General features: G+C 34.6%; 2 protein-coding genes across 2 annotated transcripts in view; both read left to right on the top strand.

Annotated features, from left to right (window-relative positions):
* The window catches only part of LOC132558457 (Fanconi anemia group D2 protein-like), a 37,590-nt gene extending 36,856 nt beyond the window's left edge, over nt 1-734 (top strand). The window contains exon 40 of the mRNA XM_060223033.1: nt 654-734. Coding sequence (XP_060079016.1) covers nt 654-734 — 81 coding nt within the window. The remainder of the gene's footprint in view (nt 1-653) is intronic.
* A 5,052-nt stretch (nt 735-5,786) lies between these two features.
* LOC132558468 (interaptin-like) lies at nt 5,787-13,535 on the top strand. The gene is made up of 3 exons (XM_060223047.1): nt 5,787-6,069; nt 12,111-12,259; nt 12,546-13,535. The coding sequence occupies exons 1-3, from the start codon at nt 5,787-5,789 to the stop codon at nt 13,533-13,535; spliced, it is 1,422 nt and encodes a 473-aa protein (XP_060079030.1).
* The last annotated feature ends 2,122 nt before the right edge of the window (nt 13,536-15,657 follow it).

Below are 15,657 nucleotides of genomic sequence, written 5' to 3' on the forward strand. Positions count from 1 at the left end.
AAATCGTGCAACTGAAGGATCCTTAACTGAAGAACAATCAGTTTTGTATAACTGGTGGGTCTGACCCCTCTGGCCAAAAGGGCAGGGTTCAATAGAGACAATGTAACCAATACTTTAAACACCTTCATATGTATAGGAATTGAAGGATTCTGTTCCAATGTGGTGAAGAAGAATACAATTTGTATAAGCAGTGGGTGGCGACTGATCAAACTTAGCCTGAGGCATCCAAATTGGCCAGATAGAGAAGATAGACGTAAAGTTTGAAATTCATGTTCATTTGTTGCTATGGAAGTAGCCTTGGTTAAAGGGAACTCAGTTTTATGTAAATCAATGGCCTACAGAGGACAGGGCCCAAAATAAAAAACAGAGGTAAAAGTTTGGAATTTTTTAACTCTGCTTGAATGAAGGTATTTTGTCAAAATTTAGCTTGAGGCTTTCAAATTCCTAAAAGTTTGGGAAAACGTAACAACATGATAGTGAATAACAACAGGTCCCATTAGTCTCTTGATGATATTTTCTCTACAGGTTACCATGGAAACAAAAGGTAAAGAATTTAGGTTTTATTTTTTCAATTTACTGTTGACAAAATTTTGAGCCTACCTGCCCAAAGTACAAGTGATCTTACACTTGAATTTCAAACATCTTCATTACAGGAAATGGATAACCAGAGTGAGGCAGGAAGTGATGAAACAAAAGGAGACAGTGATAATGAGTCCTGCAGTCAAATGTTTTAAGGGCAGATAACTCTGACTAAAAGGCTGTGGAAGATTTAAAAGCAATATAAATACTAATAAGAATATAATATCAATGCAAAACAGTAGAATGAGATATAGATAAAGTGTCAAATAGGTGATGACTGTGTCTTTGTGATCAGTGGAGGATCATGGTCAAACAAGATCAATACCAAGTGTGATCAGTGGAGGATCAAACAAGATCAATACCAAGTGTGATCAGTGGAGGATCAAACAAGATCAATACCATGTGTGATCAGTGAAGGATCAAACAAGATCAATACCAAGTGTGTTCAGTTGGGAATCATGATCAAACAAGATCAATACCAGGTGTGATCAGTGGAGGATCAAACAAGATCAATACCAAGTGTGATCAGTGAAGGATCAAACAAGATCAATACCAAGTGTGATCAGTGAAGGATCAAAGAAGATCAATACCAAGTGTGTTCAGTTGGGAATCATGATCAAACAAGATCAATACCAGGTGTGATCAGTGGAGGATCATGATAAAACAAGATCAATACCAAGTGTGTTCAGTGGAGGATCAAACAAGATCAATACCAAGTGTGATCAGTGGAGGATCATGGTCAAACAAGATCAATACCAAGTGTGATCAGTGGAGGATCAAACAAGATCAATACCAAGTGTGTTCAGTTGGGAATCATGATCAAACAAGATCAATACCAGGTGTGATCAGTGGAGGATCAAACAAGATCAATACCAAGTGTGATCAGTGAAGGATCAAACAAGATCAATACCAAGTGTGATCAGTGAAGGATCAAACAAGATCAATACCAAGTGTGATCAGTGGAGGATCAAACAAGATCAATACCAAGTGTGATCAGTGAAGGATCAAACAAGATCAATACCAAGTGTGTTCAGTTGGGAATCATGATCAAACAAGATCAATACCAGGTGTGATCAGTGTGATCAGTGGAGGATCAAACAAGATCAATACCAAGTGTGATCAGTGGAGGATCAAACAAGATCAATACCTAGTGTGATCAGTGGAGGATCATGATCAAACAAGATCAATACCAAGTGTGATCAGTGGAGGATCAAACAAGATCAATACCATGTGTGATCAGTAGAGGATCATGGTCAAACAAGATCAATACCAAGTGTGATCAGTGGAGGGTCAAACAAGATCAATACCAAGTGTGTTCAGTGGAGGGTCAAACAAGATCAATACCAAGTGTGTTCAGTGGAGGATCAAACAAGATCAATACCAGGTGTGATCAGTGGAGGATCAAACAAGATCAATACCAGGTGTGATCAGTGGAGGATCATAGTTAAACAAGATCAATACCAAGTGTGATCAGTGGAGGATCAAACAAGATCAATACCAAGTGTGATCAGTGGAGGATCAAACAAGATCAATACCAAGTGTGATCAGTGAAGGATCAAACAAGATCAATACCAAGTGTGATCAGCGGAGGATCAAACAAGATCAATACCAAGTGTGATCAGTGGAGGATCATAGTCAAACAAGATCAATACCAAGTGTGTTCAGTGGAGGATCAAACAAGATCAATACCAGGTGTGATCAGTGGAGGATCAAACAAGATCAATACCAGGTGTGATCAGTGGAGGATCATAGTCAAACAAGATCAATACCAAGTGTGATCAGTGGAGGATCAAACAAGATCAATACCAAGTGTGATCAGTGGAGGATCAAACAAGATCAATACCAAGTGTGATCAGTGGAGGATCATAGTCAAACAAGATCAATACCAAGTGTGATCAGTGGAGGATCAAACAAGATCAATACCAGGTGTGATCAGTGGAGGATCATAGTCAAACAAGATCAATACCAAGTGTGATCAGTGGAGGAGCAAACAAGATCAATACCATGTGTGATCAGTAGAGGATCATGGTCAAACAAGATCAATACCAAGTGTGATCAGTGGAGGATCAAACAAGATCAATACCAAGTGTGATCAGTGGAGGATCAAACAAGATCAATACCAAGTGTGATCAGTGGAGGATCATGGTCAAACAAGATCAATACCAAGTGTGATCAGTGGAGGATCAAACAAGATCAATACCAAGTGTGATCAGTGGAGGATCATAGTCAAACAAGATCAATACCAAGTGTGATCAGTGGAGGATCAAACAAGATCAATACCAAGTGTGATCAGTGGAGGATCAAACAAGATCAATACCAAGTGTGATCAGTGGAGGATCAAACAAGATCAATACCAAGTGTGATCAGTGGAGGATCATAGTCAAACAAGATCAATACCAAGTGTGATCAGTGGAGGATCATAGTCAAACAAGATCAATACCAAGTGTGATCAGTGGAGGATCATAGTCAAACAAGATCAATACCAAGTGTGATCAGTGGAGGACATTGATCATCAGACAAGGTTAATTCAGAACATTTTCTTTGGGTGGTTATGTCAATAGAATTAAGGTTTTTATAACACAAGTAGATGATTAGAGTGTGACATGTCAGTGACTACAGAAGTATGAAACGTACTAGCACTGATGAAGGAGACCGTCTAGTTATGGAAATGTCACACTCAATTTTTCTACTGGTTGTGTTATAAGGATTCTTTTCTATCAGACAAGGTTAATTACCAGGTGCATTTATTGAGGGACAGTCATGACCTTAACACAAAAATAACAAAAATGGGGAAATTTGATGCCTGATATTTTACTGATATGCATGTTCCATTCTTCATGTGCAAAAATGGAATTAAATGTGACATGAAGCTTGGTTTTTACTCATAGTGCTTTTGATAGTGTTTTCTTCACTTAAAAACTGCAGAAGCTATCAACTCGTTTTAAAAAATGTCTTTCAGTCATATTAAGATTTCAATTTTTTCAAAGCAATAAATACCTCGTGTAGAATATTTTAGCAAATTTGCACTGTACTTTAGTCGGTCTTTATATGTGGTTGATTTCTCAGAGCAGGTGTTATACAATAGAAAGATATCACATTTCAAATGTCGTTAAATAAGGTTGTTTACATTATATGTTTCATAGAGCAAAACAAAAAAATTTCTGGTTATAATGATGTTGTCAACCATTCTAAACCAAGAATAAATTTTGTTACAATGATATCCTTGTTTGGGTTATTTGTTAGCAATGCAACTAGACTAACTTGTTGATATTCATGAATGTAAACTGCGTTGTGGACATGAGAATTATCTATGGATATAAAGACATATTTATGGTTATATGTAAATTAATTATTGATATTCCTGAATTGATTTACAGATATCAATAAACAGTATCATTTTTAGCTTACCTGTCCCAAAGGGCTGTCGTTCTTATATCGGCCTTTTCCACAAATTACTACCAGTCATGAACAATTACATGTAGATATATTTTCACAAAATTTGGTCAGAGGCATCCTTGCATGAAGCTAAAACAAAAGTTGTATAAATGGTAGGTTTCTGCCCACTGGGGTGGGAAGGGCAGGGCCCATTAGGGTGAAACAGAGAAAATCCTACTCCTCCTGTAGGAATGTTTGAATTTTACCCAAATTTAGTCTGAAGCCATGCTCGGGTGTCAAGGGTTTCAAGGAAACAGTCATCTAGGCAGGAAGGTTGGAGCTCTGTTTGGGAAATTGAACATCAATTTTCTTTTGTAAGGATGTAGGAATTCTGTCCAAATATCTTTGGATTAAAGGGATTCAACTTTTTATTAATTGAAGGTCTGACCCTCTAAAGTCATAGGGGAAGTGCTATCTGTAGGGATGCATGTATTCTGTCCCATTGGTCTGAAGCATACTTAGGTGAAGGAGAATCAATTTTATATAAACAGTGGGCCTGACCCCCTCTATGCCCAGAGGATGGGCCCGATAGGAGATATAGAGAAAATTCTTCAAAATCCTTCTGTATGAATGCCAGGATTCTGTCACCATTTGGTTTGAAGCATTCTTGGATGGAAGGGATAAATTTTGTGTGTATGATTGGTCTTGGCCCCTTGGTAGGGTGAGTGGGGCCCAATAGATGGGAAAAGAGCAAATTTTTAAAAATGCTTTTTCTGTGAAAACGTCCCAATTTAGCCAAGAAGATTCCATCGATGAAGGGAGATAAATCAATTGCTCTGGGCCCATTGGGTAGGAGGGACAGGGCACAGTAGAGGATTTTTCTTTTTTCAGAAAATTATTGATAATCTTTCTTTTTCCATAGGAATTACAGGGTTCTGTTCCAATTTAGTTTGAAACCATTCCTGGTTGAAGAGAAATCAATTTTGTGTAACGGTGAGTCTTACCCTCCTAGGATGGGAGGGGTATGACCATTAAAGGGGAGATAAAAAAAATTCTATAAAATCCTTCCTCTGTAAGAGTTTGATGATTCTTTCCCAATTTGATCCAAAGCATCCTTGGGTGAAGATGAATAGTTTTATGTAAACGGTGGGTCTTTGTGGCCCCCTAGGATATGAGGGGCGAGGCTCAAAATGGGAGATAGAAAAAATTCCCAATAGGGAAATAGAAAAAATTTTCTAAAATCCTTCTGATTTGTTGGAATGCCTTGGTTATGTCCTAATTTGGTCTGAAACATATCTGATTGAAAAGAACCAAATTTTGTATAAGCCAGGAGTATGGTACCCCAAAGCTCAGTGTTTTGTGGTGCAATAAGTTCTTAAAAATCCTTCTTTCATTTAAGAATATTGTCGATGACTTAATTTTGTAGTGGAAAGCTGAACTAGCCATGTGAACAATGCAGGCCCCATGTGCCTATTGTTTTTAAGGTAACACACTGGTTTAGGCAAGTATCCAAAATGACATGAACGTTACCTTTAAATGACTGTTTCTTTGTTGTTTTGTTTCAAGTCTGTGGAGACTTTGTATCAGTCACTGATCAAAGCTCAATAGAGCATACCATATTACTATTGTTTTAATATTTGTGTATAGGTTTTAATAGACCACAGGTAATGAGTACTCTTTAAAACAAGGCAGGTATACCTGTCTAAAGTCATTCAAGGTGAAATATTTAAACACCAGGTATAGGTAGTGTGGAGCGTTTATGGTGTACTTATTACTGTTAGATAAATATCATACCTTAAAAAAAAAGAGGATATAAAATTTAAAAACAAAAGATGGATAAAGAACAGAAAAAAAGGATTACTTCAAACATCACTTTCCTAAAAGAGAGGTTGGGTTACCTAGACCCGATTCTTGACCATCTAGTGGACAAGAATGTGATCACATTTGATGAACGTGAACGAATAGACAAAGTGAACCCACCAACACCCCATAAGAAGTTCAATGAGTTTATCCAGTTACTTCTGGCTTCAACTGAACCTCATGCCTTCACAGCCTTCATACAGAGTCTGGAGGAAGAACGATTCTTCAATATTGTGGAAAAACTTTGCAAGGATGGTATGTATTTGAGTTGAGTCAATAATATTAAACTTTCACTTTTTCTTTATTTACATCGATTTTCCTGTGGATATGCCAGCATTACTGGGCATAGAACAGTTCATTTCAGTCAGGATATTAAAGTTATGGATTAAATGATTATTTATTGTTTTATATAGCAATATGTTATAACCTTATAAGGCGATATATAATTTATCAATTAAAGACCTTTTCCATTCTGTCAATATTTTTCTGTCAGGTCAATGTAACACATATCATACTGACTGAAATCAAAGGACCTTAATTTGTGTATTACACACACGTAATGTGTACCAGTAATTTGAATATTGCCTTGAATATATTATAAAGTGTATAAATATTTATAAAGTGTAATCATATTTTAACATTGAACATTCAGACAAATAGGGGAGAAGGAGCAAATTTTCAAAATTCCTCCTTCTGTACAATTGTCAGGATTGTATCCCAAATTGACAGCGTAATTATTAAAATGTTGTAAATATTTAAATGTGTAGTGTGCAACGTTCAAGTAAGACCATAATTTGATATAATTTTGAAAGATATTACAGGTATTTATTGTAAACTTATACTAATATATGATGTAAGATATTTTTGTAAAATCACTCAAAATGTCATCATTTCTCCCATTTAAATGATTTAGTTACCATTTTATCATATTGAAATTAGTTTTCATGTAACACAATCTCACATCACACCAACAGTTTATTTCAGTTGATGTGAAATACAGAATGTATCATTTTTAAACATTATAGAACTGACAAACCAAACACTGATATAACATTATAGAACTGACCAAACATTGATATCACATTATAGAACTGACCAAACATTGATATCACATTATAGAACTGACAAACCAAACATTGATATCACATTATAGAACTGACCAAACATTGATATCACATTATAGAACTGACCAAACATTGATATCACATTATAGAACTGACCTACCAAACATTGATATCACATTATAGAACTGACCTACCAAACATTGATATCACATTATAGAACTGACCAAACATTGATATCACATTATAGAACTGACCTACCAAACATTGATATCACATTATAGAACTACCAAACATTGATATCACATTATAGAACTGACCAAACATTGATATCACATTATAGAACTGACCAAACATTGATATCACATTATAGAACTGACCAAACATTGATATCACATTATAGAACTGACCTACCAAACATTGATATCACATTATAGAACATTGATATCACATTATAGAACTACCAAACATTGATATCACATTATAGAACTGACCAAACATTGATATCACATTATAGAACTGACCAAACATTGATATCACATTATAGAACTGACCTACCAAACATTGATATCACATTATAGAACTGACCAAACATTGATATCACATTATAGAACTGACCAAACATTGATATCACATTATAGAACTGACCAAACATTGATATCACATTATAGAACTGACCAAACATTGATATCACATTATAGAACTGACCAAACATTGATATCACATTATAGAACTGACCAAACATTGATATCACATTATAGAACTGACCTACCAAACATTGATATCACATTATAGAACTGACCTACCAAACATTGATATCACATTATAGAACTGACCAAACATTGATATCACATTATAGAACTGACCAAACATTGATATCACATTATAGAACTGACCAAACATTGATATCAACTGACCAAACATTGATATCACATTATAGAACTGACCAAACATTGATATCACCAAACATTGATATCACATTATAGAACTGACCTACCAAACATTGATATCACATTATAGAACTGACCAAACATTGATATCACATTATAGAACTGACCAAACATTGATATCACATTATAGAACTGACCAAACATTGATATCACATTATAGAACTGACCAAACATTGATATCACATTATAGAACTGACCAAACATTGATATCACATTATAGAACTGATGTACCAAACATTGATATCACATTATAGAACTGACCAAACATTGATATCACATTATAGAACTGACCAAACATTGATATCACATTATAGAACTGACCAAACATTGATATCACATTATAGAACTGACCAAACATTGATATCACATTATAGAACTGACCTACCAAACATTGATATCACATTAAAGAACTGACCTACCAAACATTGATATCACATTATAGAACTGACCAAACATTGATATCACATTATAGAACTGACCAAACATTGATATCACATTATAGAACTGATGTACCAAACACTGATATCACATTATATAACTGACCTACCAAACATTGATATCACATTATAGAACTGACCAAACATTGATATCACATTATAGAACTGACCAAACATTGATATCACATTATAGAACTGACCAAACATTGATATCACATTATAGAACTGACCTACCAAACATTGATATCACATTATAGAACTGACCAAACATTGATATCACATTATAGAACTGACCAAACATTGATATCACATTATAGAACTGACCAAACATTGATATCACATTATAGAACTGATGTACCAAACATTGATATCACATTATAGAACTGACCAAACATTGATATCACATTATAGAACTGACCAAACATTGATATCACATTATAGAACTGACCAAACATTGATATCACATTATAGAACTGACCAAACATTGATATCACATTATAGAACTGATGTACCAAACACTGATATCACATTATAGAACTGACCAAACATTGATATCACATTATAGAACTGACCTACCAAACATTGATATCACATTATAGAACTGACCAAACATTGATATCACATTATAGAACTGACCAAACATTGATATCACATTATAGAACTGACCAAACATTGATATCACATTATAGAACTGACCTACCAAACATTGATATCACATTATAGAACTGACCAAACATTGATATCACATTATAGAACTGACCAAACATTGATATCACATTATAGAACTGACCAAACATTGATATCACATTATAGAACTGACCAAACATTGATATCACATTATAGAACTGACCAAACATTGATATCACATTATAGAACTGACCAAACATTGATATCACATTATAGAACTGATGTACCAAACATTGATATCACATTATAGAACTGACCAAACATTGATATCACATTATAGAACTGACCAAACATTGATATCACATTATAGAACTGACCAAACATTGATATCACATTATAGAACTGATGTACCAAACACTGATATCACATTATAGAACTGACCAAACATTGATATCACATTATAGAACTGACCTACCAAACATTGATATCACATTATAGAACTGACCTACCAAACATTGATATCACATTATAGAACTGACCAAACATTGATATCACATTATAGAACTGACCAAACATTGATATCACATTATAGAACTGACCTACCAAACATTGATAATTATATTCTAGGTCTATCATACAAAGCAATGATTATCATATTTCAGGTCTGAGTATTTCCTGAAAAAAACCCTTTTACCTAGTACTACTGTAGGGTTCACCTACCACTATGTCTTCATTTTTTCTACTGTAATCTATATATATCAGTGGAGTAGATCCACGGGAATTCCACCAGGTATATACAGGTGTGTATACTATATTGGAAATCCATTATTTAACATCTCATTGTCTCTATGTATCTAATGAACCCAATTTTAATTGGATAAGAAATTAGTTCAGAAGCTATCTTAACACTGATTCCTTATCTAATGGGATCCGATATTGTGATAAGTTATATGTTCAATGTTATCAATAATTAAGTCCAATGTTAAAATTCAGTTTTATTTTTTTTTTTATTTCACAACAACAGGTTTCCCAGGTAAATAATTAATATTTATAATTACGATCAGTTTTCCATTGGCGTGATCACTGCATGCTGCATGATTTTGTATGTAAATTTATACTTCACTCATTATTTTACACTTTGTCTACTTTTGTGGTAATAAATTGAAGCAAATTAACATTTTCAAATCAGGAAAACAGTAGGAAGTCATTTTGGTCAGCCCCAGTAAAAATAAAATGGCCGAACAGCGACTGGGGATCGCTCAATGAAGATATAATGGAAAAAGGAAGTAGTTTAGATGTGAAATGGAACTTTTTGTAACATAAAGAAGCATTCTCATATATAGATATGTATCACTTTACAATATAAAGTATTAAACAGTTTAATCTTAATACATTTGTATTCTCATGTTATTTCATTGTGGTTCAGATCAGATCATAGCATGTTGCATGTGTTCTCAACATATTAACAGTTTAGTTTACAATCAATTGAAGTGTCGTGGAAAGAAATATTCATAAAAATTAAAGCTGACAATTTTTAGAAATAATTTCAGTGACCCAAAGTGTTAAGTGTATAACACCATGAATTTCATTCCTTAGAACTAGATACGTACAAAGGGTGACGTCTTCGATGTCGTTATCTTTGGCTGCTATTTGTACCTATTGTAACTGTTACCATTGTTTAGATTGGCACAAATTGTCGAGGCTACTTGGCAAAGACACGAAAATTCAATGTATTGTAATTCACTACAATCCATAAATACTTGGATACTTTTTGACCAAAGGATTTGAAAAATGTAACATTCAGATCCGAAAGTAGTTATAAATGGCATGTGTCTAAAAATTAGTATTGAAGTTGTGATTTCTGTGTTGCATTACACATAATGTTTAAGGTAACAACTTTCACGATTTGTAAAGATAATGTACAAATTATAACAGATATTTTTTGTCCTGTTTATGGAATTTATAAACCGATACTTAATTCAATGCTTCCTAATAAAGACATATTGCTACAGCCTGGGATTCAGTCAGATAACCTGTCAAAGACAGGCTTACATATATTAAAGCAAATATTCTCTGTTATTCTCCAACATTCCGTTGTGGTTTCATGTTTTTTTTAGGATTATTTTAATATCAGTTGAGAATATAACAAACAATAGACTGTCCTACGATGAAACTTCTATGTGCTCAACTTATCTACTGCTTTTATACCGTGATTTGATGAGATTGATTATATTTGAACGGCACAAGTTGATGAAGAAAATGCATAACAGTCAAGCAATCTTTATCCTTATTAGACTGGTACAGGAAGCATCCTTAGGTGGTTGGGATTCAAAATTGTACAAATGATAGGACTGACTCCCACTGGGCTGAGGAGCAGCTCCAAAAGGGGAAATGTAACTATATTGGTATAAACAACTTCTTCTCTAGAACTATCCACTGGATATTACTCATATTTGGCTGGAAAAATTCAGGCAAGATGGAGAGTCAAGACTGTACAAATGAAGGGCTGATCCCCCAAAAAGGGGCAAATTTAGTAAAAAAAAAAAAGAAAAAATGAAATGATCTAAATTTGGTCTGACACATCATTGGGTGAAGATAATCAATTTTGTATTAATAGTTGGTATGACAACCCCTATTCTAATGCCAGAGAGGTGGGTCAAATAGAGGAAATATAGTAAATCCTCTATAATACTTCTTCTGATGGGGTGATAGAATATTGGTCTGAAGCATCCTTTGGTGAAGCAGAATTGATTTTGTGTTTACCATGGCACCAAAGATGTTGGGAGCAAAAGAGGAAAATTCTTTGAAATCAAGTAAAATAATTTTTTCTGTATGATGAAGGAATATTCTGGATATTGTCCCAATTTCATCAGTAGCATCCTTGGTGCAATTCTAATTTTGTATAAACAATGGGACAACCAAGCATCCTCCCTAAGGCCAGTGAAGCAGGGCCCAGTATGAGAAATGTAGTAATTTTTTTTAAATACTTCTCCTGTTTTAATGTATTTTGTTTGAATTAGGTCAGAACTATGGTTGGGTAAATGGGACTTTGGTTTAGTTTATGACAGACCCCCTTTGTAGAGAGGGGGCAGGTCTAACAGATAAGTAGTTATCAGTCTTTAAGATAACGTTCCTTTGTTTAAAATGAAGCAACCTTACCAAACCAAGTGAATGTTACAAGCCCCATAGACCTCTTGTTTGAAATTATTTCTTATCTTTAGGTCGGCCTAACGCGAGGGCATCTTCGTCAATGGTCAGGGAGAGCGCACTGGCACAACAACTACGTCCATCAACCAGCATGGCACCTAGACGGGAACACACAGTCCATGCCACAAATGGTGTCTTCCACATGTCATCAGAGGCTTCTGTGGTAATACACACCAAAAATAACAAATACATTTTTCAAAACACCAACTACACGTTAAGTTGTTTAAAGCTGAAATGTTTCCTGACAAAAGTATATTATACATTTTTTTCAAATTCAAAATGCAAAATTCAAATTTACTTCATCACATTTTCAATTTAATCGATTTGATTTTTTTATTTTTATTCTGTTTTATATGACTGTGAGTATGACAAGCCTCCAGCATGAAAAAGTAGCCTTGTTTAATTTGTGATTGATTGTTGGTTAATTATAACTTATTACTCTGTCGTAGACTAAGATGATGGGGACACATTCAGCAGAGCATCAACAACCACAACAACAGCAGTCCCCACATGTGATAAAGGAGGCTTCGGGTGGACATTACGATAGTGGATTCAATGGCAGTGCAAGGGTCCAAACTCCAGTTTCTGAAAGAGTAAATCACATGAACATGGATAGGATGACCACAGCTATTGGTCAGATGTTTGCTGAATTCAGCGGCAAGGTGACAAATGACCTCCTTGATGGATTCGAAAGACGTCGCCACGAAGAGAGAATGGAAATAGAATTGTCAATGGAGAGAAAAATTGCTCAAGAAATTGAGAGGAAAATGGACGAAAAATTGAATAATTTTCGTGGCGACTGGGAAGAACAAAAGGCGCAACTGGTTGACAGGAATGAGAAGGCTTTGTTTTCCTTACAAGACAGCGTAGAGCAGCTGCGAAACTCCTCTGACGCTTATAATCAGCTGAAGCAGAAGTACGATCAGCTGCAACAAACTCATGCACAGATGAGGGACAAGGAGAACGAAAGATGGTCCAAACTCTCGACAACAAACAAGGAAAACACACAGTTGAAGAGTGAACTAGAAATGTCAAATATCGAGATTCTGAATCTGAGAGAACGTGTAGATGAACTGGAATCAGACAACCGTGCTTTGAAAGACAATGAGCTTGCAGATCAACACCGAATTAACCAAATGGTTGCTGAGAAGGAGGATCTGATAATAGAGCTGGAAAGAGCAGAGCGGGAGAAGATGGATCTCAAAATGAGGGTGGACTCATTATCTCGTGAAATTGAGCGACTACTTTTGCAGCAACAGGAGCGGGCCAATAAAGATGATAAGGCTTACCAGGAAGCACTGAAGAAGCAAAACGAGAGGCTTGACGAACTGTACAAGGTCGTACAGGCACTTACTGAACGAGAAAGGCAGTCCAAGACGCTGTTCATCGGTGGGAATGCTGTGCAGAAATCTGCACGCATGGCAAGACCCAACAAATAAACATGATTTCCTACCTGGCCAAATCGGACATATCAACATTAACAGATCTTGTTCCCATTTTTGGACACTAGATCTTGTTCCCATTTTTGGACACTAGAACAATCTTGTATTTTTTAATGCTTAACCTAGGCTGATAGTTAACTCTTTATTCTAGACATTTGTAAACACTGCAGTGCAGTAACAAAAAGTAAGCAATATACTTTTTAGGTCACCAGAGTTGAAATCTGAAGTGACCTTATGCAATGACATTGTGTGTGTTGTACTCTGTTTGCCATCTTTTGGCAAACATTTTACTTTTTCAATTTCTCAAAAATACTTAAAAACAAATTAAAAGAATTTTTTCAGAAATATTTCATTGCGAAAGTTGAACCAAAATTATGAATTTATAAGGTCCCCCCCCAAAAAAGGGCCTTAGGGGTGGGGCCAGAAGGGATCAGATTGACTGAAATCCCAAAAATCTTCTTCTCAAGATTGATAATATGATAGCACTGAATTCTGAGAGGACTTGAAGTACTTTACCTAGGTTATGAATTCAATGGCCCCAGGGTCCTCACATTTACCTCTTTGAAGGAAAAAACTATGAATCAATTTATGTAAAAGAAATTTATCTAATTGTTTTAAAACTTGGTCACAATTATTCTCTGGGACCACAATTTAATACAGTTCAAGTTATCTTTCTTTGTCAAATATATGACCTTTTACATGTTACAATAGCAAAAATGAGTTTTTTTAGAACTCGGGTGTCTGTTGAGACCCATGGACTATTTCATTTTTTTTTAAATTTTGTTTTTTATTTCGTTTAGTTTAGGACATAAATTCATAAAACAATACATTTTTCCTCATGTGTTGGCATACACAACTGAAAAATGACAACAATCTATAGTCAGAATCAATGTCATTCTATACAGTTATACTACAATATAACATTGTAAATACACTCATTAATTCATATTAAACTAACCCAGTAGTAAACTACTATCAGAATTAGTGACAATCTTGGAACACATACATATCTTTGACACATTTCCAACATGTTTGTGTATTAAATGCTGAGTGCTAATTTCTATAAATATGTCAAGCTTATCTCAGCACCAAGGTTTTGCTCCTTTCTTCAAGCATCTTTAATTGTAAATATATTTGTTGAAATTCCAAGAAGACTTCTAAGATTCTAGATACATTTTTCATTTTACATGAGATTTTTATGGGATGAAACATAAAAGTTTGGCAGCTTTGACAAACAAAATTTGAAACTTCGAAACAAGTTTCAGAAAATCTCATATAAAATGAAAAAAGGCTTATCATTATATTCATCACATAAATCACATTTTGACAGGTGTAATGACATGTAATGTGGATGACAAAATTTAAATGAAAGTAGCCATTTTAATCACTTTTAATTCAAAACTTATGGTCATTTTCCATATATGACATCACAATCAAGTTCTGACTGGCACAGCCAATGAAAAACTTCTCTGGGGTATATTGAACTGGTGAAAGATACAAAAATTTTACAGAGTTGATTTCACTGGATAACAGGCGGATTATGTGACTGATGATTTTATACTGTATTAGGGGTGTTATTCAAATGTTAAAACATCAATGAATCATACCCACATAGGGAATGAATTGTAACACGTTTTTATTTACTGGCATAGTGAACTTTGGCTGGAAAGGCACTTCACGTACTCCCAGAAATTAAAAACGTGTTTTTGTAATATATCGATTTTATATGGATTTCCACAAATTTATTGTTTTGAAGTTAATAAAACTGTTAATTACCTGTTGTTATGATTTGTGATAAATTATGATATCTCCACACATTCCTGAAATTTTACACATTGATTAGCAGAATTATACTACATGTTCTATAACGCTCTGACTGATATCAACAAAACACACCTTTTACTATATGTAGAGTTTCTTCCCATGAGCAATGCTTTATTAGATGTATTATACTTAGCTATATCCCTCCGTGAAATCAAGATCAAGTGTCTATATATATTTATGAAATCAGGTGTCCGTCTCTCCAGTCTTATTGGAATATAAAATCATTCAACATATCGAAATTGGTTCTTTTATATAACAAAACCTTACATTTGTACACGGAGTAAAAGCGAATGGT

Source organism: Ylistrum balloti, unplaced genomic scaffold (genome assembly GCF_031769215.1).
Source record: "Ylistrum balloti isolate Yb309-2 unplaced genomic scaffold, AGI_CSIRO_Ybal_v1 Utg370790, whole genome shotgun sequence".
NCBI classification, from domain to species: domain Eukaryota; kingdom Metazoa; phylum Mollusca; class Bivalvia; order Pectinida; family Pectinidae; genus Ylistrum; species Ylistrum balloti.